The 24,307-nt window shown below is 38.0% G+C and overlaps 1 protein-coding gene across 7 annotated transcripts in view; it reads right to left on the bottom strand.

Moving 5' to 3' along the window:
* The window catches only part of Sorcs1 (sortilin related VPS10 domain containing receptor 1), a 520,023-nt gene that overhangs the window by 80,958 nt on the left and 414,758 nt on the right, over positions 1–24,307 (bottom strand). For all 7 annotated transcript variants that reach the window (XM_040743123.1, XM_005063476.4, XM_005063473.4 and 4 more), the window contains exons 10-17: positions 21,736–21,882; positions 12,989–13,091; positions 12,647–12,723; positions 10,642–10,733; positions 8,957–9,064; positions 7,010–7,127; positions 4,426–4,556; positions 1,304–1,417 (exon numbers count right to left, since the gene is read on the bottom strand). In XM_040743123.1, the coding sequence (XP_040599057.1) occupies positions 1,304–1,417; positions 4,426–4,556; positions 7,010–7,127; positions 8,957–9,064; positions 10,642–10,733; positions 12,647–12,723; positions 12,989–13,091; positions 21,736–21,882 (890 nt within the window). The remainder of the gene's footprint in view (positions 1–1,303; positions 1,418–4,425; positions 4,557–7,009; positions 7,128–8,956; positions 9,065–10,641; positions 10,734–12,646; positions 12,724–12,988; positions 13,092–21,735; positions 21,883–24,307) is intronic.

The raw sequence follows: 24,307 nt of genomic DNA, 5'->3' as shown, positions 1-24,307 counted from the left end.
ACCAGTTGGCTGCAGGAATTTGCTCTGCAAGCTAGAAGAAATACTTCCAATTAACAAAAGAAACCCTAATTATCTTGAATTGTTTTAATAACAAGGGATGTTGTAGAGACTTAATTGTAACTTTGTTTATAATGGCAGGGAAAAAAAACAACAACAACAACAAAAACAAAATAGCTTAAATGTCCATAGAAAAAAGATAATTAAATAATCCACTAGTATTTGGTGAGGTGAAATAAAAAATGGATGAAAGATCCCCATCCTTTCAAACTTGGAAAGATGCTTAAGATATAGTTTTGAATGAAAAAGGAAAATTAAAGGATAATATAGTTAATAGTAAATCATATGATGACAACTTTCCAAGTCAATTTTATATATTTTTCTTGAAGCAATCAATTGCTGTAAAAATGCAAAGAAGTGTTTGGAAATGTACATAACACACAGATCACAGTTGTATAAGGGAAATAGGGCCAATATTAAGGTAATGAACTAAATTGGATTTTTAAATATAGAAAACAAATCTATATTATTTTTTTGAAATTAAATATGTGAACCAAAAGGCTCAAATATCTAGGCTAGAGAGAGAACATGGTACACAAGCATGAGGAAGTATCAGAGTTCAAATTCTCAGCACATATGTGAAAAGTTAGGCATGGTGCACGTATTTGTAACCACAACACTAGTAGCATGGGGGTAGACAAATCCCTGAAGCTCATTGTACAAATAAAGCTTGTCTGATGGTCAAAGAATGGAGCTTGTCACTAGCTAACCATAGAGGTCTGGAGGTCTGTACAGACAGAAAGAAAGTGAGGTAGCTGAGCAGAAACAGGATATAAGCAGGGAGAAACAGGAAATCAATCTCTTCTCTGCTGAGATGCTAAAGAGGTAAGGTGTGCTGTGGTTTGCTTCTTCTCTGACTCCAGATAGGCTTTATTTGTGCTAGAAAAATATCACCACAAATTAGTGTGAACAGATAGGTGAGTTCTATATTCCATGAGAAATCCTGTCTCAAAAAATTTCAGTGAGAAGCAATTGAGGAAGACAAATGAGTTCAACCCCTGGCCTCCAAATGCATGTGTCCCCACTACCTGCACAAACACATGTACAAGTCACACAAACACAAAGATACATGCATGTTAAATGTTTAATGGCAGCAATATAGTGACAAGAAACAACATTCTATCAAAAAATGCATTGTGTTATGGGAAAACAAGTCTGGTCTTTGGTCAGAAGGAACTGTGTCATGTAACATGTGCTCATTAGCAGAAGAGGTTAGTCCCTGAAGGCCACTACCACAGAAACTCACCCAGTGCTGTTGAGGTAGCTCTGTCCCAAGCTGCAGTCTTTTGACAGTGAGGATGGGTTGAACCAAAAAGCTGGCAGGCATTGTCCATTACTATGTCTCTCATAGCCATAGTCACTGTTAGGGAAACACCCAAGACAAAGCTTTTAGCCAGATGCAAACTTACTCAGAACTATTTCATTTTAGTATGCAACCAACTCCTAATCTGTCAATAAAATGAGCATTTCCTAAACCAATGCCCTCTAAACATTAAATTTTTTTCTATCTATTACCCATGAAAAAGTCTCATAGAACCAATATTCCCACTTAAGTGCGTTCAAGATATAGGAGTGGATTAGTTCTTATGTAATTAGAAACAGAAATTAGGAAACTGGCAGTGTCGGAAGCTTGAGTCTTAGTGAAAACATCATTGCAGAGGTTAACACAGCCACATGTGGCTCAGTCCTCATTACCAGTGATGTCTTTGGGATGTTCTTCCAAAACATCTGGTTGTAACACGTAGAACAGAGCCAGGTTTCTCTGTGTAGAAGCCATATGCTTCAGAGTTACAGCCAAAAAGAAAATGCCCTTCAGGAGTATCTCAAGCACTTCCCCAAGGAAAACGTTTATACTCAGCAGTTAACAGTGCCAGTTGGTACTAACTGTCTTAAATCTTGCCTCTGCATTGAAAAGCCTCAAAAGAATTTTCTCTCAGTCTCTATGCATTCTTGCTTCCAGGGGCCTCTGGTATTCTTGGCTTCTGGAAGATGAAACTGGGCACAGAAAAGGACAACAAATTGTACCTCCACATGCACAGACAAATCACAGGCAGCAATGGGCAAGCATTAGTCTGAATTGGCCCATCGTTGTAATAGTGGTGAGACACTGGCACACGGTGTGCGTGGAGGGAGAAATGGGCTCAGCCTCAGGGGCCTGTCATCAGGCAGCTGGAACTGAGAATTCTGTGCATACCCTCTGGATTAGGGCCTGGTTCAACGCAGCGTGAATAGGACAACTACAGAAGAGCCCCTTCCAGAGCACCCAGCGTGCACTCCAGGAAAATACCTTACAGAAGCTGAAGGAGCATCCAATGACAGTATATTTCATTATACTGCTGTCAGATAAGATTATGGAATATTCAGCTATTAACAGAAGCCCAACAAGGGTGTGGTGGGCCTTCTAAGATATTTTCAAATACCATGCCATCACAAAAAATTCCATCTGAGCAGAACACCTTACAATAGTACTACTTAAGACTCATTTTCTACTCCAAAGAACACTCTTCCGTCTGTGGGATTAGTAACAGACTCCAGCCACCATCAAATTCAAGGATGTGAACAAGACAGACATGGAGGTTTGTCAAGGAGAGAAACTTAGCTAATTTCCTTGTCTTGTGCTGCTTTTACTTTGAACAAAACCAAAATATTGGTGTTGAAATCTCACAAAAAATTCAAAGTAAGAAAATGTTTTTATGAAAAAAAACAGAATATTTGGCATATCTTACCCCACTTGTTTGTTGTTGGTTTTGAGTCAGGATTTCAACAGCCTTGGCTGTACTGGAACTCACTCCGTAGACCAGACTGGCCTCAAAATCATAGAGATCCACCTGCCTCTGCCTCTCAAGTGCTGGAATTAAAGGCGTGTATGACCACTGACTTGCCTAGGTCTTCTATTAGAGGAAATTTTTATTTTTTCTGAAGAATGGCTAATTTACAGAACCACAGATTTCCAGTAATATATCATGCTGATTTCCTTTGCAAACTATCAATATGATAGACGATCAAGAATTTTTCAGACTCCAGAAAGGTGGATGTGATGGATGACTTAAAAATCTCTGTGTAGGTGTTTCTGTGTCTTTCTGAGTGTCAGTCCCAGGGGAAGGAGAGGGATAAAGTACTTTTGTTGTTGCAGGTATGTAACATTGACAGAAGTCCAGGTTGGGGAAGCCCCTCTAAAACTACTGTGTGTTCCACTGTTGGTGAAGTTCTGATACCCTTGAGTTAAGTGCAAAGAGTTACAGTGATGGTTCTTGGTTTTTCTTGTTCATCAACAAGAGACAGAAATGAAGGATTATTGGGACAACTGGCAGACTTCCTCAGCACCACTAATTCAGAGAACATCTCCATTGCTCTGTCATTAGGGAAGACTAACTTTTCTGTGATGTGAGATGCATGTGTAGACAGAATCTCACATAAATCATTCATATTTTGATGACTATATATATTATATATATATATACATGAGCTGTAGATACACAACATAATAATAATAATGAATAATGTATATATGGTCCAAGTTTTGAGTTTTTACCATTTCTGTAAATATATATTAATGGCTTCCTCTAGTATATATTATGAGATAGATAAGAAAAAATATAAGAGGGTAAGAGCAACAGAAAATGGGATTGATTATTAGTCTTCATCAATAATTTTTCAATTTTGCCTGAACATTAAACACTGACCCAGAATGAGTCAAAAGCATGGTTGGCTCTACAATATAGATTTCTGCTTAGCTTATGTCTTGGAAGAACTCTGCTGCTCTCTTTAGTTGATGCCTCCCAATGTCCCTATGCTTCTCCAGTTTAAATTTACCTCCATAACCACTCAGATCACAGGGTCAAATTGAGTTCACTCTTGCACTGAGTTTATAAATGTCACTCTCTTAATCTCTCATAAGCTGTGCTTAGTTGACCAACACAAATTGAAAACTTTCAGGGACAGAGAATTTATGTCTTTTGAGGTTATTATGCCTATCAAGGGTGCTAGATTCTAGGAAGATTTCATGTAGCACATAAATGTATTTGCTCCCTGAGAATTCCAATTACTATTTCCCATGTTGGTATCTGCCTATCTAAAGCAGCCCAAGATAGATCTGACTTCTTTTTTTTCTGAGAATACATCATCATTATAAAGATAATTGCCCATCATCTTGCAAGGCCACTTAAAATCTAAAAAAGAAACTGTTGGTGTTTTGAAAGACACAGTCACACAGCTAATAAAAACCATGATATCTCCAAGAGAAGAATTTTATAAAACCATGAGGTCTGCCACTTAGCCCTAAGTATGGAATCACTTTCTCAAATCTAAGGTTTTATCGAGGGCTTCAGGGATGTCATATAGATTTGGGAAACAGCTATGGAAGCTCACCAGTCAAAATCTGCCTCTGTACAAACACAAGGCTCAGATTCCATCGCTCCTGCATATTTTCCTTGCATACACTTCCGCTCAGATTTTCGTTTCTTATATATCCTTTTGGCTCCCATGATGCATGCTTCACCCTGTAAGGAGACAAATATTACACAAAACCAAGCACATGCTTAGAGTTCTCCTATTGGAGAACTAACATTATTCATCATTCTTATTATGTTATGTACCTACAGTAGCTTATATATATATACATATATATACATATAGTCATCAAAAAATGAGTGATTTATGTGAGATACTGTCTACACATGCATCCAAACATTAATTATAAGCAGGATGTTTGGCAGCCCAATTTGTGCTATTGGTATTTTCCTTTTGATGCTGATTATGAAGTATGAGCACAAAGGCAGACATAGCAATGCAGATTTTTCTAATGATAGCCTTGACTCCTTATGTATTCAGTAAACCTTTATTTGGCAAACTATTAGGCTTAGTGCAAGGAAGGTCACAGAGGAATGTAAGGTTGGCTGGAACTAATAAATTGACTGCTAACCTGTAATGATTAATTCAGCTTTACTATAACAAAAGATTTCCATAGTTGGTCATTCATAAGTACATGAAAGAACATTGCTAAGAAACATAAACATCCATTTTATCTCAATTTGTTATTTTTTCTGCATTACTTTATAGTACTGATTTTATGATCATTTACCAGAGAAGCAAGAAAGCCAAGCTCAGTCTTTTTCCAATAAATAAAGTATCAAAATGTGGATGCATCCCAAGGAGAAAAAGAGCAGCGATGTGAGTGACAATGCTCTTGGTTTGCCTGGGAATGAGAGTGGGTGTTCCTTACTAATGCTGCACTCACTGTCAAATACAGCACCTTTGTGTATCTGAAAAATCAGGGCATACTTTTGTTTCTCATATTTTTTATTTAAATTATAAACAAGCCTGTTTTACATGTTAATCCCAGCTCCCTCTGCCTCCCCTCCTCCCCTGTCCCCCATCATTCCCCTATCCCATTCCCTTTCTGCTTCCCAGGGAGGGTAAGGTCTTCCATGGGAGATCTTCAAAGTCTGTCATATTACTTGGAGCAGGGCCTAGACCCTCCCCCATGTGTCCAGGCTGAGAGAGTATACCTCTATGTAGAATAGGCTCCCAAAATCCATTTGTATAGAAGGGATAAATACTGATCCACTGCCAGAGGGCCCATAGATTGCCCAAGCCTCCTAATTAACACCCACAATTAGAAGTTCTGGGTTGGTGCTATGCTGGTTTCCCAGCTATCAGTCTCAGATCCATGAGCTTCCCCTTGTTCAGGTCAGCTGTTTCTCTGGGATTTTCCAACCTGGTCTTGACCCCTTTGTCCATCACTCCTCCCTGTCTGCAACTGGATTCCAAGTTCAGTGTTTAGCTGTGGGTGTCTGCTTCTGCTTCCATCAGCAGAGCAGAATTCTTTAAATCTATTCTGCCCCGTCCTTGCAGAGGACACTGTCTTTATCTGGCTCTGTTTCCCTGCTGCACCCACTTCGCAGCCTGTATCCTGGAATGTGCGGTGGGTGTCGGGTTTGATGACACAGAGACCAGTCAACGATGTAAAGAAAACTTTAAGCAGGCCCCAAAAAGGCTCAAGAAGACTTCCCAAGAAAGGCTTCCCTCCAGAAAAGTGTCTGCTCCCTCTCTTACCCCTGGCTGGTTCTGGTCTGACACCAGAGACTGACTTGTGTGGCTCAGAAGAGGCGGTTAGTCTTTGGAAAAGGTCGAGGTCAGGGTGTTCCCGTGGGCAAGCCCTTTTCAGGAACTTATTGCCCTGGGCATTGTATTGTTCTATATAAACATGTTTTTGTCTTAAGGCTGCCTGGTCCCAGGCTGATGGGGAAGTGGGTCTCTGGCCAAGGTCTGTTGTCCCCACATTTCCCACTGTGAGTAAACGTGCTACTCAGCCAGACCATGTTGTATAAGACATTCCTCTTCCTGAATGTGGGCATGGCTTCTTAGTGGTTGTGTCTGCCATATCCTTTGACTAGCCTGTGAAGATTGACTTCTATCTTGGGAAATTAAAAAGAGAAGCTGTGATCCAAGGATTTTGATATGAGATGAATAACTGGGAGTTATGATGTAGGTCAGTTTTCTATTAGCAACTTTACGGTCTTATACCATGTGGAAGGACTTTTCTGGCATCACTCATCCAGCATTGGCTGACTATTTTATGTCTTATCTCTCTGTCCTACATTGCTCATTGAACAGAAGAACTGTCCCTCACTGTGTCTGTCATACAGCCCTATGCCATGTTCAGACAAATTACATTTGCATCTCAGTACTGAGTTAGTATTTCATTTTGAGGTATAAATCTAAACACATTTGAACTTTTATATCATTATATCTTAGCATAAAAACGGAAACAACTTCACAATAGGATATAAATGCCTAGTTAGATCATTCTGTAAGACATAACACATGAAAGAATAAAATGGACATTGTGAACTTGAGAACTCGGAATTCTTAAGCCATAAAGAATAGTTTGTTTCTTTCGCCCCTCCCCTGCTTCCTTCCCAGGGTTCATGCTCATCTCTCCAACTCTTACCTGGCTGTGTAATTGCCAGGGTTTGTAGTCTTCTTCAGCACAGCGTCTATCAAAAATGGACTTGTAATCCACCTTGACCAGCTGCCATTCGGAGCGGTGGCTGAAGTGTCCAAATACTCTACAGGGTTTACAGTGATAGGTAAGAGTCACAGTCATAAAGACAACAAGAGTATAATAACAGCTTATATTAAATTGTCTGCTGTGAAGAAGGAGTGTGGCTAGTCACATTAGATGAGTCACAACTCCTAACTGTGGGACTCATTTATGAAGAGGATGCTATCAGTGACTGCACTGTGCAGATGGATAAATTGAGTCTCAAAGATTTTTCTCAATTCAGATATAACAGTATTGTCCATATTAACTGGGAAGATTAGATCCCAAAATACTTGATTCAAAGCCACAAGAATGGTTTAGAAAACGACTGAAGAAACAACCACAATTATTATATTCTAGGTGGTCCAACATAAATTTCTAGATTGTTTTGTTAATATATCTGGTCCCATGGCTTCCATATTCTTTTACCTTCTCATCAGGATCTACAAAAAGTGGACAGGAGGACCAAGTAATTACAATTTTTCTTACCTTTTAAATCCTGCTCTCATGCAGATTCAGTTAGTATAGAATTTAGTCACTAGACATAGTATAAAGGCTACAAAGTAGCATTTCAGATAACCTTTTCTGTGTACAAAGCAATATTTTGAAAACATAACCATGAAATAAGAGTGAACTACTGAGTAAACTTCTACTCTAGCAGTCTTTGCCATGTGCTGAAGAGAAAGCATAGATACTGGGCATAATAATTTTTTCTCGTCTTTTCTCATTGTTAAAGTTAGGAGGCTTAAATAAATGTCAATTTTTCACTTTGAGTTTGACATTTATTTTTTAATTTAAATTAGAAACAAGCTTGCTTCACATGTCAATCCCAGCTCCCTCTCCCTTCTCTCCTCCCGAGTCCCCTCCACCCCTCCAGCCTTTCCCCAACTCCCCCACCTAATCCCCACTCCACTCTCCAAGGAGAGTGAGGCCTTCATGGGGGATCTCCAAAGTCTGTCATGTCATCCAGGGCAGGGTCTAGGCCCTCCTGCATGTGTCCAGGCTGAGACAGCATCCCTCCACGTGGAATGGGCCCTCAAAGTCCATCTGGATGCCAGGGATAAATGCTGATCTATTATTGTTCAAGGCCCCAAAGAATGCTGAGGCCTCCTCACTGACACCCACATTCAGGGGGTCTGGATCAGTCCCATGCTGGCCTCTCAAATATCAGTCTGGGGTTCATGAACTCTCCCTTGTTTAAGTCAGCTGTTTACCAGTTCATGGTTCAACTACTTTGGAATTAGATGCACCTTTCCAGGTTTTTCATGACCAATTTTCTAAGAACAGGGAATATCATACTTTCATATTTTGAAATCAAAGGCCAAGTTCTGAAACTCATATCCAGTTAACTCATTAATCAAATATTTAATGGACTAATGACCATGATTTCCAGACAAGAATGAATTTTGAATTCAATTTTGCAAAACCATGGTTTCCTTAACATGCCTCACAATTATGTAAGGCCAAGAGTCAGCGAAAAATGAAACATCATGGTTTTAAGGGTCTAGAATTTTCTAAATATCCAGTTTGCATTACATTATTACATTTTTAAATATATATTTAAAATATGTATAAATATATATTTATTTTCTGTTAAGACAGTTCCTGTTAACTTACCTAAACTTGTTGAATACAGAAAGAATAGATTACAGCCTTTCCCTACCATCCCTCAGCCTGAGTCTTCAAAAATGGTTCCCATTCCTTTTTGCCTTTGCTGAAAGCTGTTGAAGAATGATGTACTAACATTGCCAACAACCTACAAACTAACAGTAGTAGATTCAACAGGCTTAGAGGCAAAACACCTCTCTAGGTTTGCTGTGTCATAGTGAGATGGGATTATATCATACCACTTACGTCATGATTAGTGTCTCTTCTCCAGGCTCCCCCAGGACACCATCCACGAAAAGTGGAATGGATGTGAAACTGTATTTGCTCCAAGATCTCCCTTCATCAAAACTCAACCTAATGGCAGAACAGTTTAACAGTCATCACATCTCTGTTTAAGGAAAGAAGTTAGTCACCAGCAGAGAAAATAATAACACATTCAGCCTTAATTACAAGTAAATGTACTTAATTATATCAAAAGGCAGAAGCAGAGTTACTCAAGCTACTGTGACAAGATGTGTTGGGGTATGAATAAGGGTGAGTCAAATGAAATGAGAATAATCTAAATGGTGGGAAAGAATTTAAATGTTTTATAAGTTCTTTTACCTCATGGGACTGTCTCCAAATCTGCAATCTCTTATTGGTGTTGCTGGGTGTATGTGCCCTTGCAAGTTTGATAATATTAAACAAATCTATCTCTAAGTGATCAGCTCATAAGCTAGTCCTACTTACATTACACAAATCCTTGCTGATCTCATTGAGTGAATGCATATGGAAGAATGGGCTGAGGAGGGCAAGAGAAGTCTGCATTTCTGATTGTTTGCATAATGTAAATGTATATGTTCTCTCCAAAATCCAAATGCTAAAACTAAAGTCACTAAGGATGTTAGGAAAGAGATACTTGGGTAGAAGTGAGATCAAAAGGGTAGAGTCCTCACAAATGGAACTATTGTCTTATAAAAAAAAAAAAAGGTTGGGCTGCCCTATCCTTTTTGCTATGTGGAAACACAGCAACAAGGCAGCATTTAGGAATCTGAAAGCAGTTGTTCAGCAGAGGTGGACTTGGCCAGCACTTTCGTCTTCTACTTCTAGCTCACAAAACTACGAGAAATACATTTCTGTTGTTCGTGGGTTATCTTGCTATGGCATTTGTTAACAGTAGCTTGACCCTGAGCACTGACTGAGACAACTGAATGGGAGGGTATGCTTTATCCTTGTCTTTCTCTGTATATTTCTTCCCTCAAGATCAACCTTAGTTCATCTTTTGCAGATTTCTCCTAGGGTCATTAATACAATCAAATATGGAAGGAAAATCAGGTTTTTGACTTTGCACAATTTCAGTGTGTAGTGGATCACTTCCAAATATGGATGAAGAAACCCATTAGAAACCCCTGTAGACATCAGGCCTTATACCTTCATCATTACAAGACACCGGTAGGTTTGAGGATTGTCACAACATTAAATGGAACTAAGGAAGTCACACAGGTGAAACAGGAAAAGAGCCAAATAGTCATGACTGGCAAGTCTCTGGATAGGATGCGCAAAGATGTGTAGATACTAAACTTCATGAGATGCCATTAGGGATGAGTGTTTGCAAGTATTGTCCGCTGCTCAGAGATTATGGGATAGTATTAATGAAGCCATCCAGGTGATGGCACTGAGGAACTAAGGAAGTGATGCAGGCATTTCACATCTGAAAACTGCAATGCAATCGGTCTCTTGGGAGTAGAAACACTTGCCCAGCCTTCGGTTTGTCCCCAACTTCCCATTTCAAAAATATGGGCCAACAGTCTCATTTCAACAGAACAAAAGTGAAAGGAGGTGGTAATAGATGATGGCAGTTAGAACAAACACAGCCATAGCATGATGGCTAATTCAAAGGCTAGTCTGGATAAATAATCTTATGCATTTTCTTAAGCTATAAGTCCCCTTACCAAAGGTGCCGAATTGGGAGTGATGTGTGTTTCATAGCAACCAGGACTCCACCTTGATCTAGGTACAAAATACTGTGCTCTTCTTCAAAGATCTAAATGAGAAAAAGAAGAACACACAGGCAAACAACCACATTATATCTGCACTGGGTGTCCAGGGTACAGTTTATGTAGGAAGATTAAAATCTCTCATAGAAATAGATGTCAAATAAATCTTTGATGAAATGTAAATGATAAAACAATGCTTCTCAACGTGGACTGGATCTACCACTGATACTATATAAAATAATTTTATAGTTCTATAAAATAAATTTTAAGCATGAACAGCAAATATCCATGCTTGTATTCTCTTATATTTGTGGTAATACTTATTAATCCTTATTTTTGAAGAGGATCCAGAACACTGGGGAACTGTAAATAATATACATATCTAGATGAAAGGAAACTTAGAAACAGTTTAGTACAATATTCTTATACATATACTGAAATTTGTAGGCTGAGAATGGGTGAAAGTAAGCCTCACTGAACTACATTGCCCTCTTCAGATGGAATTAATTATTTGCAAATTCTCACATTTGGTCTGAGATGTTTTCTCATTTGCCCCATAGATATCCTTACAGGTGACATATAGTTCTAATCAAATAAAAGTATTTACTATTGTCATACTTAAAAATTGAGTCATAGGATGTTGAGAAACAAATCTAAATCAAATGGAGACATTCTGGAAAGAGTCTCTAAATTTTCCTATATAAAATGAATTCTGGGTTCTCAGTTACAATGCTATGGTAGACTCATCTGAAGTTATACTACAGACATAATCTCTCCTATTTAATTGTGTGTGTGTGTGTGTGTGTGTGTGTGTGTGTGTGTGTGTGTGTGTGTGTGAGATATGCATGAGGCTAGAAGCTGGAGTTACAGTTGGTCATGAGTTTCTGGAGGTGGGTGATGGAAATCAAACTTGGGGCTTCTGGAAGTTCAGAAAGGGGCTTAACCACACAACCACTCTCCAGCCTCATTAATTCTAACACTCAAGATATGGCCCCAGCCTGTATTTAAAGAGAGTTCTATGCCTTGTTTGGTGTCAGAAGAAAGAAATGAAATTGTGACACTGTTCCCTCAAATTTCCTTAGGCTTATATGCCTTCCTTCCGACCCCCAAATTTTCTTCTCTGTCTTCTTTTGTCAAAATATGTAAGTATTATTGAGGACTTAAAGGTAAGAAAGAGAACTGGACTACCATGACTTCCTATCTCCTCTCATGAAATACCAAGCAAAGTGAGCTCATTGTTAAGTGTGATTACCTGTGCATTAGATTTCAATTTACATTGCTAACTATTGTATGATAATTAAGCACCAGAGGCTTGTTAAAACATATTTATTGATGTGTAGCATACATCCATTAGGCTCATACGTTGTTATGATAGCTAAACCTCATTAAATGCCTGCTTTATAAGCTGCCAGAATCTAATTTTCATTCAGAAGAAAGGTAGGAAGCAGTTAAGCTAAGTACATTGGTTTGAAACGATTCCATTTGTATTTATTGACCATATGTAGCCTGATAGTTATTACTCTGTCATTTACACATATAATTTAAAACATCTCAGATACCACCTGGGTAATGGCTATTTTTTATTTTCTCTGAGGCAAGGAGAATTTATAAAGACAACTAAGTTTTATGTACACAGCCCACCCTGAAGGATCCAAGTTTCTTCCATGGTAAACTCTATTTTCCATTTTCTTTTACATAAGAACTTGATTTCAGATGCCTTTATGTATTATATATTTATGTATGGACCCTTGATAGGAAATATCTTTACCAGAAGATAAACACCACCCTGCATAAATTTGTCTTGGTTCATTGCAAACTTGCCTTATAAGGAAAAAAAAGAAACACATTATTCATGTTAAGATTTATGTATGATGCTGTCTTTAGGTTTCTAGATTTGTAATAAGTTGAACTATGAATTAGAGCTTGAGCAGCATATCCCAGACCAAGGGTATTTCCTTACCTGCCTCCAAGTGTTCCCTGCATCTGAAGAGACAAACATGCTGATGTCGCTGTCTGACAATTCAGACCCTATATTACCTAGAAAAAGGGCATGACCATTAGTGGGAGGAAGATTCTCAGAGAGCCAAGAAGGAAACACATCAGCAGTCTGCACTGCCTGAGATGGATTTCAACTACCAACTTTCTGTCTAAGCAGGGATTTTCAGTAGACTTGCTTCACGGTCAATGGTTTTAGTGGCTTTCAAAATTATTTTTAGCTTGCTCATTAAATCCCAACCACAGATGCCTAGTTTCTTAAAATAAACGCATGTACAATAGCAAGCAAAGCATACATGGTTCTTACCTGAAGCTACTATAATGCTTGGGGCTGTGTCTCTGCTGGCAATGATCCCAGATGTGTAGGGATTCTCGGAGACCTTGAGATGAAGGTGTAGTGAACAGTAAGGCTAGGAAGAAGAGAAGTGAATTCATATATATATATACATAATTGAATGGCCAGTTGAAGCCCAGATTCTGTAGCCAAGCACTTGCTACAAATTCAAGGTCACCTGGTCTACAAACTCAAGTTCCAGGGATGCCTAGAGAGAGTCTTAGCATTTCTTAAGCAAGCACAAAACAAAATAAACTAAAATGCCTAAATTCAAGACATCTAATGTGCCTATCTATCCATCCACTTATCCAGTCTGTCTTCTTCCATCTATAAATATCGTCTTCCACCTGTTGTGCTCATCTGTCCACCAATCCATGATTTTTATGTTCACAAATATCTAGTGTGAACCGAGTATGAGAGCTTTTAGGTGGGTGAAAAGAAAACACCTCCATTACAGTCCTAATTTACCTAAATTATATTTAGTAAAAAAACTTTTTAACAACTGTAAATACTAGGTAGAACTCATGAGCAATTCTGGATAAAAATTTGATTTATGCCACTACAGATATTTTTAGAAGGATGTCAGATATTTCTACTGGTTTTGGAGTAAAGAAATTATTTTAGCGCTCCTAATAGAGACAGAAACAAAACATTATAAAACTCTAGATGTTGAAAAGACAAAGACCAGTTTGGAATTAAGACTGGCTCCTAAGAGAAAGTACAACTTGAGGGTGGATGGGTAGGTTATGAATTTGGGTGATATGAACAAGCTATTAGAGAGGAGATTTGGAACATACTAATAATAAAGAAAAAGAAGGTGATGGTTTGAGCATCATAGTGTGTATCCAGGAAAGACTAAAGGAAAAATGGGACATGAAGCTAAGAAATGGGGTCAATTGATCGAGGAGGAGTTGGAAGAAATCAGTTGGCAGCTCAACCATTAGTACCCAGAACATGGTCTCAGCATAAAAATTCTGTATAAGATGTGAAACTGTCCTAATGTCTGCAAACAATTGGCACCGTGTTGTCATGGGATTGTTTGTTTTTAATGAATGCATATTAATTTTACAAACTAATTAGTTTTATCACTGACATGTTCACACATGTAAACAACACACTTTAATCATATTTAGCCCTTCTCTTATTCCCTCTTTTTTGTTTCGTTCATTACAAAAGTCATTCTTATAGACAAAATGCATCAGTAACATAATTTTAAATGAAAATTTTAGAAATATTTTTATCTATGCTTGGAAACCTTGATCAAATTCTATGATTAAGATATCAATGATCTCCCAAAAATGTGTATTTCCTATATTAATTTTGTTTAAAGAATTTCATATGCTGAACTGTCAAAAATACAAGTCTGTGTTTGCACCCCCATTTCATTTCATTTCTCAGGAAGATTCTTTCCTAATCTTATTGAATTGAGTTTTGGGAATCACCAGTGTATCTCAGTTATTACTTTATTCTGCTCTGTAAATCTCAGCCAGTAAATATTCAGAGAGCTCCAGGAATGCAACGATTAAATTTATAGAGGATGGAGCAAATGACAAAGTAAAAATGAAACTCAGGAATAAAAGCAGCCAAACACTACAAAATGAAATCACAGATCACAATAGAGTAACAGAATTCTCACTAACAACATCGGAAGTAAAGCCCTTAAGGAGCAATGAACTACTGGTTTTGTATGAAATTTTCAGGTAGCACTTTCAAGGAAAGTTTCCTGTTCACAGCATTCTGAAAAAGAAAGGACAGCTCTGAAAGAGAGAGTATCAAACAACTGGCTTCTTTATGCTCATCAGGAAGAAGACAGGAACCATGGATAATGCTGTGGGCCACCTAGAGCATGCTAAAGCAGGATACATGGAGCCAAAATACTATAGGAGGTTTCCTGCCACATGTAGGTTATAGATCTCCCTTTGTATTATCTGTCAACATTTATTTTACTATGTTTAATCCTGAATGATATATTTCAGGTGTGGTACAATTTTATCTTACTCAATCTAGAAATGAAAACAAGTCAATTTCTATATTATGTCTTCTGTGCGAACTTGGATATAATTTTAAAAGGATAAGAAAGGATTATAACAAACAGCAAGGACGCTTTTTTTGTTGTTACATGGGAAATATTATTATTTTACCCAGAACAAGAAAAGAGCATGAAATAAATCAATCTGAGCAATGATGACATCACCGTTGTAGTACTCCAAGGAATGCTATACATCCTGGGAATTATCCCTAAACAAAGTTTTCATGGAGGGTCATTAATGTCACTTAGGGTCACAATCTTGAGCCAGCTGCTTGCAACAGTTGGAAGACTGTGAAGCTCAGCTGGTATCTGAACCAGTGGTTATTTGGTATGGAAATGTGTGATAACAAACAGAAGAAGGCATTTCCATCAACTATCTCAAAACTGCTCTCTGGCTCTTGCTTTCAGAGGGCCAAAACATTAATTTGAGAAGAAAAGGCTGCAGCTAGGTTTAGAAGTGATCTCTGTGACTTGTCCTCATCTCTCACAATCATAGTACTGGATTGCCCCCAGCTGGTACTTGGAGAATTTTCTATGACATCTTTTGCTCTTTCTTTCATTTTATTTATCCAAGAGTTTGTATGACTGACACCAATGTCTCAAGAAAACCAGGAGCGAGTGACTGTACTTTAGCTAACATTTTGTATTTGGCCTGCTGTATTAAAAGTTATTCCATGCCAAACTAACATGGAGGTTTATTGTAAGGACCATCAAGTTTATGGCTGATGTGGAAAAAGGCTTCTGAATTCTCATGTACATGTTGGCCTGGAAGGAGCTTTTAGTGTTTCTTTATCCTTTCTTCTTGCCTTCCTGTCTTTATTTTGCTCACTGGCCAACAGGTATGAACGATCTACATTACGCTCACAGCTGCAGTACCTGCAATGATCTTTCCAGGGTCTTCTCCAACAGAACAAAGAAAGGGATATTTCAAGGGTACTTCCTGATATCTTCTTCCTTCCTTCCATACAAAACAAACACAAGAATATTCACCGACACCAACCATATTCTGGCAGCTGGCTTATAGAAGGTGGAGTCACCAGCATCCACAGTCAGAAACTGTCCTTTATGTCGTTAATCAGTTCATCAGCCATGACAAATTATGAATCTATATAATGTCTCTGAGACTTTAGCTTTCTAGTTTCTAACATTATCATACTGAAGTACAAAGTATCTTGAGAATCCGACGTCCATGAAAGACCATACAAAGGAAGGAAAGGAATGTGCAGAGTTTCATTTGATTTCAGGGATTTCCCAAATCCTAAAGGTCATTAGTGAATCTCCTGGTCAATTTACCATTCTTTGCCTACCCTGGTCTTTTCTTTTACCCAACAAAACTATTTTCACCAACATATGTGTCCCATGAGTACCATGCAGTGGGACTATATCAATATATAGCTTCTTCATCTTAGATACTCATCATTCAGTCCTCCTATCTAACTAAAACACTGTGACCTACCATTTTTTTGTTTACTTATTTTCTGTTTTGATTGATTGGCTGTCTGAGACTGGCTCAGTTGTGACCCCTGTTTAGGCATCCTTTGACTACCATCTTCCCCTTTATAAAACTCCCCATCCCCTGTTATGGGACTTTCTGCTCTTTTAGGCTGAGAGCACCACTACTTACATCTCATAGTTAAGTAATACATCATACTTGTCTTTTTTTGACTATTGTTTACTATAATTAGCATAGTGTTTTTCAGTGGTTCATTAATTATCTTCTGTGTTTCATCAAGTACAATGGGGAATCACCTGGTGCTAAAAGACTCTCCTCCAATAAATATAAGAACTTAAGAAATATGGGATGATTTTTATATAGAACTAGTCCTAAAGTTTACTTTTTCTCTCCATCCTCTGTAATAACAGTCTTTACATATTATACTCATGGCAACTCATCCCCATTGTCACTAATATGAAGGGTTTACTATAAGCATGGGTAGAGGGTTTAAGAGGAACACTATAGCCACTAAGTCCCAAAATAGCATTCTCTAATACTTCCTGAAGCATACATGATTTTTGTACATCTCTTATTCCAAATTATAACAAATAATCCCTACTGTATTCAGTAAAGATTCAATCACAAGGAAGAGGAATGCCCTCAGATGAGTTGTTTGACTAAGGGGCATCTAGTACCATTTCAGTTTAGCACAATATTTGGAGACACAGAATCTAAAGACTTAGGGGTCTCTCATACAAGCTCCCTACTAAGCTCTAGTTATTTTTTAAGTGAAATGAATCTGCAAAGAAGTCAGGGTCTCTCCCCATAAAAACCTGTGATTTTCCTCAGAGGCCCAAGCATTTGCCACCGGCTCAGGTGTGCTCACATATTGCCTCTTGGGAGCCTGAGTCTGAGGCTTTGGAGAAAGATGGACCATGACCTGTAATACCCTACCTAATTGTACAACACAGTCTTCAGAAGAAAGAAATACCAGCTGTGCCTCTAGGCAATCAGTCTGAAAGTCCTAAAAATACAGCCCCAAATTACTCTGGATGTCTTATTCTATAGAATACATCTTACCAGGGACATTCCATTTGGGGCTGTAATTCGGGACTTGTTCCACGTTTGTAACAGCCCTGCTGGAAAATCTCTTTTCTAATCACTGGTCTGTGCTTTCAGTGACACCGTCACTTTCCAAGTACTCCCAATCTAAAATCACTTTTTATCTCCTCTCTGTCACTGCTTCCCAAGCATTAGAAGGTTTCTTTCTTGATTTCTTTTTCAGTCTAGGTATCCTATAGTTCAAAGACTTTTCTCTCCTATTTTGTGCCTTTGGCAGTGTGATTTTGTAAAGTGATTTTGGCCTTTCTTCCCTATTCCTTTTGTCAGTTTTCCCTCTTTACTTTTTCCTGGTTTTTAGAGATTATGTTGAACTGCTTTGAGCAACAGGATTAATATAGGAGGAAGGTCTGAAGACTCTTGGGTTCCGTCATCTGTTCATCTACATCCTAATCATTCATGTGTCCTTAATCTCAATACATCTCTTGATTCTGCTAATGTTGGGGTCAACTTGAGGTCAGAAGGTGGATATTACAGCAAACCCTTCAGTATAACAGAGAGGGAATGCACAGCTTTTTCTACAATCAAATCTAAAAGTCAAACACCTTCCAATGGAATGACTTTGTCTACCACAAAATACAAAAATATAACACATATGTTGAATCCTTCATGAAGCAAGTTTGTATGATTCTTAATGCAAATTTTTGGAATTGTCATAAAGATGGTCACCATCTTTGTATTCTTGGAGTATATGTTTAAGGCAGGAAGACAGAAAAGAAAGTCAGCATCCAAATGTGCTGATTTTAGATAGTAAAAATTATAAAGAAAAAGGAGAAAATAATTCTGATAGGTTTGACTTTATATGTTATTTGACCTTTTTCCGTTGTTTCTCTTAATATTCTTTCTTCATTATGTATGTTTGGTGTTTTAATTCTTATGTACCAAGGGGATGTTTCTGGTGTTCCAGTCTATTTTGTGTTCTGTAAGCTTCTTGTGCTTTCATAGGCCTGTTTTTCTTTAGGGTGAAATCCAGGCAAAAGTTTTGGAGGTTATAGGTCTTTACATTATCTGTTTATTTTGGTTAAACAGATATAATGTGAAAATCTCATTGCTTTCTAGACATTGATCTCTATGTCCATACAATACTATTTTTTTCCAGCCTTCGCCAGGGAAGAAATTTTATTCTCAGTGAGCAGTGTTTACCATAGAGACTCATAATTAGTCAAGCTGTGGAGACTAAGTGATGATTTCTGTAGTTATTTCCTGTTGGAGAGGGGAGAGTGGCGTATAAGCCTTGAGAAGCTAGCCAATATACAAAGTTCAGGAAGTTCACAAATTTGCAAGACTCAGGAAGATTATAAAGTTACAAGATTCACAAAGTCCCTCTCTAATGTTATCTAAGCAGTAAACAATTTCTGGGGGCAGAGGAGTCCTTTCAGTATAGCTGCCTTCATGTTGGGTAGGGAGCCTCAGGGGTGTAGCATTGGTGGGCTGTTATCCAGGCCTGGTGAGCTTTTCAGTGGCATTGTTGCCTTTGAATGACTATGCTCTTACACTATGAATAATTCCACACTCATGCTCCAGTGATTACATATTCCCAATAAATTTACTGATTCATCAAACTAAAAACAAAAGAAATAAAAATGAGAAATTAAACAGATTTGGCATCACCAGATACTCATAAAACTCACCTAAGAAGCAAGGATCTGAATGGAAAGAAAGGGGCTGTTTTGAAAGTGGTATATTTTAAAAGAAATAATAGGAAATCCCACTGCAAGACACACATGAACATAGTAAGTTCATAACATGGAAAGAAGTGAACTCTTTCCTTTCCATAATGGCTTGAGGGTGAAGAAGGATGGAGGGAAAGGGTAGGGTCTAAGCAGAAGGATCAGACAAATGCCAGATCACAGGAGACCATATAGGTTTTTTGATAAAGTGATTTACTGTACTTGAACTAGAGGTGTCATTAGAAATCTTAGGTAAGTGACGCAATTCAAACTTTTATATGACACCATTTGATGAAAATGGATAAACGAGAAATCCAGTATATGACAAAGTGAAAGAGATATGGTAGCCATCTAGGGCCAGAAGTATGCTTCTAACATCAGAAGAACACAAATAACATTTTGAGGGTGATGGAAATTACATGGCTTACACATCTGTCCAAAATCACTGATGCTTTTTATGTGCAATTTACCTCAATAGAATTGAATTTTTAATGGGTTACTGTGTGAACAATGGGTTGCCAGGTAGAAATGAGAATATCTCAATAAGAGTCTATCACTAAGCACCAAGTAATAAGTGATTATTCTTAGATTAGCATAATCCTATAATGATGAGGAAGAAGGTTAATACTGGATCTGTATTTTGTAGGTGTACTAATACAGCTTCACAACTCTTGGTTGAGGTTGGGAGAAAGGGTGCCTTGCTCAGTGTCTTGCTAAGAAGATACACTTTCCATAGTCCCTTTATGATGCCACAGAGGAGAGACAAGCCTGTTTAGGTGAAATGGTTAATAGTCCTTCTCACAGGCATTGATCTTCAAGACATGTGGTCGGCGTGGAAGAAGTTATTAAACTGGTACTACCTTTGAACATCATAGGACCATAGCCTAGAGTAATTGGGTAGGAAACTGATGTATTTTAATGATACTGACCCATACCTTGACTAATATAAATATTCAATAAGTATGTTAACATTTACTTAGTCTATCTTGGGTCTGTGAATTCTCTATTACAAATGGCTATTTTCTCCCTGTAAGTTGTCAGTAATAACAATGGTGTCCGAGTGGGAGTTAAAATTTAAGACTGCTTTTCTGATGCACAGCGACAACTTAAATGTCTAGCATCCTTTTAAGAAAGATTTTGACCTACCTACTGCTATGTGAGATGAATCTGAGAAGTGACTGCTCCCGAATTGTAGGAAAGAATGAAACAGGGTAAAATTGAAATCAAAACCAGAGTTGTGAATAGTGTGATCAACAACAGATGCACAAAAAGATGAGATAGATTTAGTAGCTACACATACACATGCATGCACATCTCAAGACCTTTCTATAAAAGTAAGTAATCTTCCCCACACTGATAGCTCCTTTATATGTCCTTAAACATAACTTCTGAGCTGTTTTAAAGAACATATTCACAGGTGTCCATTGGTGTGCTGAGAATGGCATGATCATCAGAGCCAATATTATGCAACTAAGAAATGTTTTGTTTATAAATATAGTCTCACTCTGTCTCGTTAGCTGAAAATGCCTTGATAGCACTCTCTATCTTCAGACACCATTCTATCATTTAATATACAAATAATTCCCTGCTGACATATCAGATAAAGAAAGGACTGTGAAAGAAAGCCATGATGTAAAGAAGGGATATGGATATGCAAACTTTCCTTTCAAGGGCAATAAAATAATAACTTAGGCTTGTTTGAACGCACATGGCTACTGGTTTCCCCTTTGTAAAATGAAAATGGCTATGGACAAGAAACAACCATGTGATTGTGACTGAGTTCCAATAAAATACTACACACAAAAAAAAAACAAGTGCTGAGCTACATTTTCCCTACATGTCACAGACTTTTTGCCAGTCCAGGCATTATAGACTGAAGCAGATAAACTCAACAGAATATATAGAGGAAGCAAATGGATGCTTAAATCAATCATTCTTAACCCTTTGTTGAATCATAAACTTCTTTCAAAATGAGATGATAGGTGTCTGCATGATAATACACTCAGACAGTCTGCATTCACTTCACAAAAAAATACATGTAGCAGTAGTTCCATAACTGGCGATTATCTTGAATTACAAGAAAGCTCAAGGAACAGCCTCACCAGAGAGCAAAAGCATTGTATTTGACATCAAACTGGAGGTACTTGTCTGAAGCTGAGAGGTGGGGCTTCGATACAGTTCAGTGGCAGAGAACAATTTGGCACAAAAAGAAAAAAGAAAATCCCAATACCTCCCAAAACACCAAAACAAACAAACAAAACCTTCAGAAACTGTCAGGCTAGAAACAAGAAACCTTTTGTGGAACAAGGGTCTGAGATATGTTCCCTTCTCTTTGATCATCACAAATGATAGGCCCACCTTTTTCATCAGCTGAACAGAAGTCCCAAAGCTATCTTTAACATCTTGTTGGACACCAACTCCAGCCCTTTCCCATGTGGCACATGCTGCTGCAGAATGCAGGACTCACCAGTAAACAGTGTACAGGGTCCCCTCTCAGATCTGCATCTGGAGCCTGCAGCAAACGCCAGTCTCTCCCTTTGTTGTAAGTGATGAAAGTCTTCACTTGGTTGTCAATCTTCTTGTTAGCCAAGAACATTCCCTTTATCCCTGCTACCTGGGAAAAATTGACATGGCTGAAAAATACATCAATTTAAGAAAGGACTTTTTTTTACATTAAAATAACAACTAACTGTCGTTTTTTTTTTTTTATCTCAGAGGAAAGACAAGATAGGTGTAAATGCTTAGATATTACCTCCCACATCTGCTTGACAGAACCAATAGCCTTGCGCCCCCTGCTGTATCTGAGTCATAACACAAGCTATAGAGGTTTATCATCCTTTTCATTGTTTTGCTGTTACTGGTGATGTTTAAAATAGCATTACTCAATCACTGAAAATGAGAAACAATCAAGATGTTCATTATGAGGAGGAAAGTAAAATATATACTGTCATGGATAAACTATGGAATATTATTTGACACCAAAATGCACCATCAAGCCACAACGTAACAAAAAGGGTGGCGGACCCAAACTCATACTAATAAGTGAAGGATGGCAACTATATGACATCCTGTAAATGAAAAGCTATGGAACTACAAGAATATCAGTGGTTGCCCGGGTCTAACTCAGAGGAAAGAATGAATAGGTGGAACACAGGGGATTCTAAATGCAGTGAAATGATCATGTCATGATCATATAATGATATATGTATGTAATATGATATTTGTCAAATCCATGGAATATAAACTGTGGTCCTTTCTGTAAACTGTGACTTTCAGAGATTTGTCATCTGATGGCAGATTGTATGTAGCCATAGTCTCCAAGAGACAACGCCCAGCACTTTCAAGCCTGTTACTTGACAAGCAATAGGCAAATAGGGACAACTTATGTTGTAGGCTAGATATCATGCAGGGATGTGTGTGTGTGTGTGTGTGTGTGTGTGTGTGTGTGTGTGTGTGTGTGTGTGTGATCTCTTACTTAATCTTTGAATGTTCTGCTTGAGAAATACTTGCCAATTCTATTTCACATATGATAAATATCTCGAGTACTTCCCAGGTCACATTGTCAATGACACAGAGTGTTAGGTCTGGGATTGTAACCCCGAATGATATAGTCACAGAGTGAATATTTATAATGACTATCTAAATTATTCATGTATTTTTCATCCCTATGCAATTGAAACAGGTCAGTTGAAAGACTTTTCCTCTCCCCCAAGACAGGATTTCTCTGTGTGTTATAGTCATAGCTGTCCTAGGATTCACTTTGTAGACCTGGCTTGGCCTCCAATTCACAGAGATCTCCTGCCTCTGCCTCTTGAGAGATAGGATTAAAGGCATGTGCTACCACTGCCCAGCAAAAGCCTTGTATCATTATTATTATTATTATTATTATTATTATTATAATGTAAGAGTTCTCCATGTTAATTCACCAAACATACTGGACATCAGAGAAAGAAATTAAATATTAAGAAGTAATTGTTTTCTTATCAAATAACCATTCCTAGCACCCACATGGCAGCTCATAACCATCTGCAACTCTAATTTCAGAGGTTCTGATACCCTCGTCTAGAATCAGTGGGGACCAGGTACATGTGGCACACAGACATACATGAAGGCAAAACACCCATACACATAAAATATAAATACTAAATAAATTTGTTTCTAAAAATTAACTGTGGAAATACCTCTTCTTTCTACATGCTAAGGCTAAGAATTAGCAGGCTATCAAAATTGTGCAATCAAAGATCATCACTTGTAGATTATCTTTTCAGGAATTTTAGAGTTTTGTCAAACATATGTTAGCCTCTATGAAATGATTACACCCCAGGGAAACTGGAGGTCAGTGAGGGAAAGGCCCAAATGTGTTGAATGACACATCCCAGGTATACAAACATTCACTCAGTCAATGCCCAATATTACCGTGGGATAGAGGGGTCAATAGCCACATTTTCAGGATGAGAAAATGGAGACTTAGATTGCACTAGGAGCTTTTTGCAATCCACACAGGCAATAAAAATATACTTAACAGGAACTTTGGAGTAATTTAACTTAGTTTAGACCCTTTTATATTGAGATGTGATTAATTTTAAGCAGAAGAAATAAACAAAGGTTGTCATTTTGCCTGCCCTTGTTAATACAGACCTCTATGCTCATTGCTTTGCATAAATGCCTTCCAAGGATTGCTACAAACCTGTGTGATAGCTTTCATTCCAAGTCTCTGCAGAAGGAAACTGAGGTGTTGACACATTCTAATTGTTTTCCATCACAGAGAATGGAGTTTCATATTTAAATCTGTCTGACTTCCAAAATTCTTTCAGCAGATAGTCAACATTTGTCAGTTCTAAAAGGCTGAGCCTCAAGCCAGAGCAGACAGGCATTTCGATTTTGTTTTTGACACAGGCAGATCTCATTAGTCTGTACCTGTGGATTTGGCATCTGGGATAATTTAGAGATGAGCCAAACCTGTACTTTTTTGGAACAAGATTGTTTAACAAATAATGGTGTAAACAAGTTGTTAAGAGGAACACTTTGAACTACTCAGG

The sequence above is a fragment of the Mesocricetus auratus genome, unplaced genomic scaffold (genome assembly GCF_017639785.1).
Source record: "Mesocricetus auratus isolate SY011 unplaced genomic scaffold, BCM_Maur_2.0 Super-Scaffold_4256, whole genome shotgun sequence".
NCBI classification, from domain to species: domain Eukaryota; kingdom Metazoa; phylum Chordata; class Mammalia; order Rodentia; family Cricetidae; genus Mesocricetus; species Mesocricetus auratus.
The sequence above is the reverse complement of the archived record's forward strand: the minus strand, read 5'-3'. Positions and strand labels throughout refer to the sequence as shown.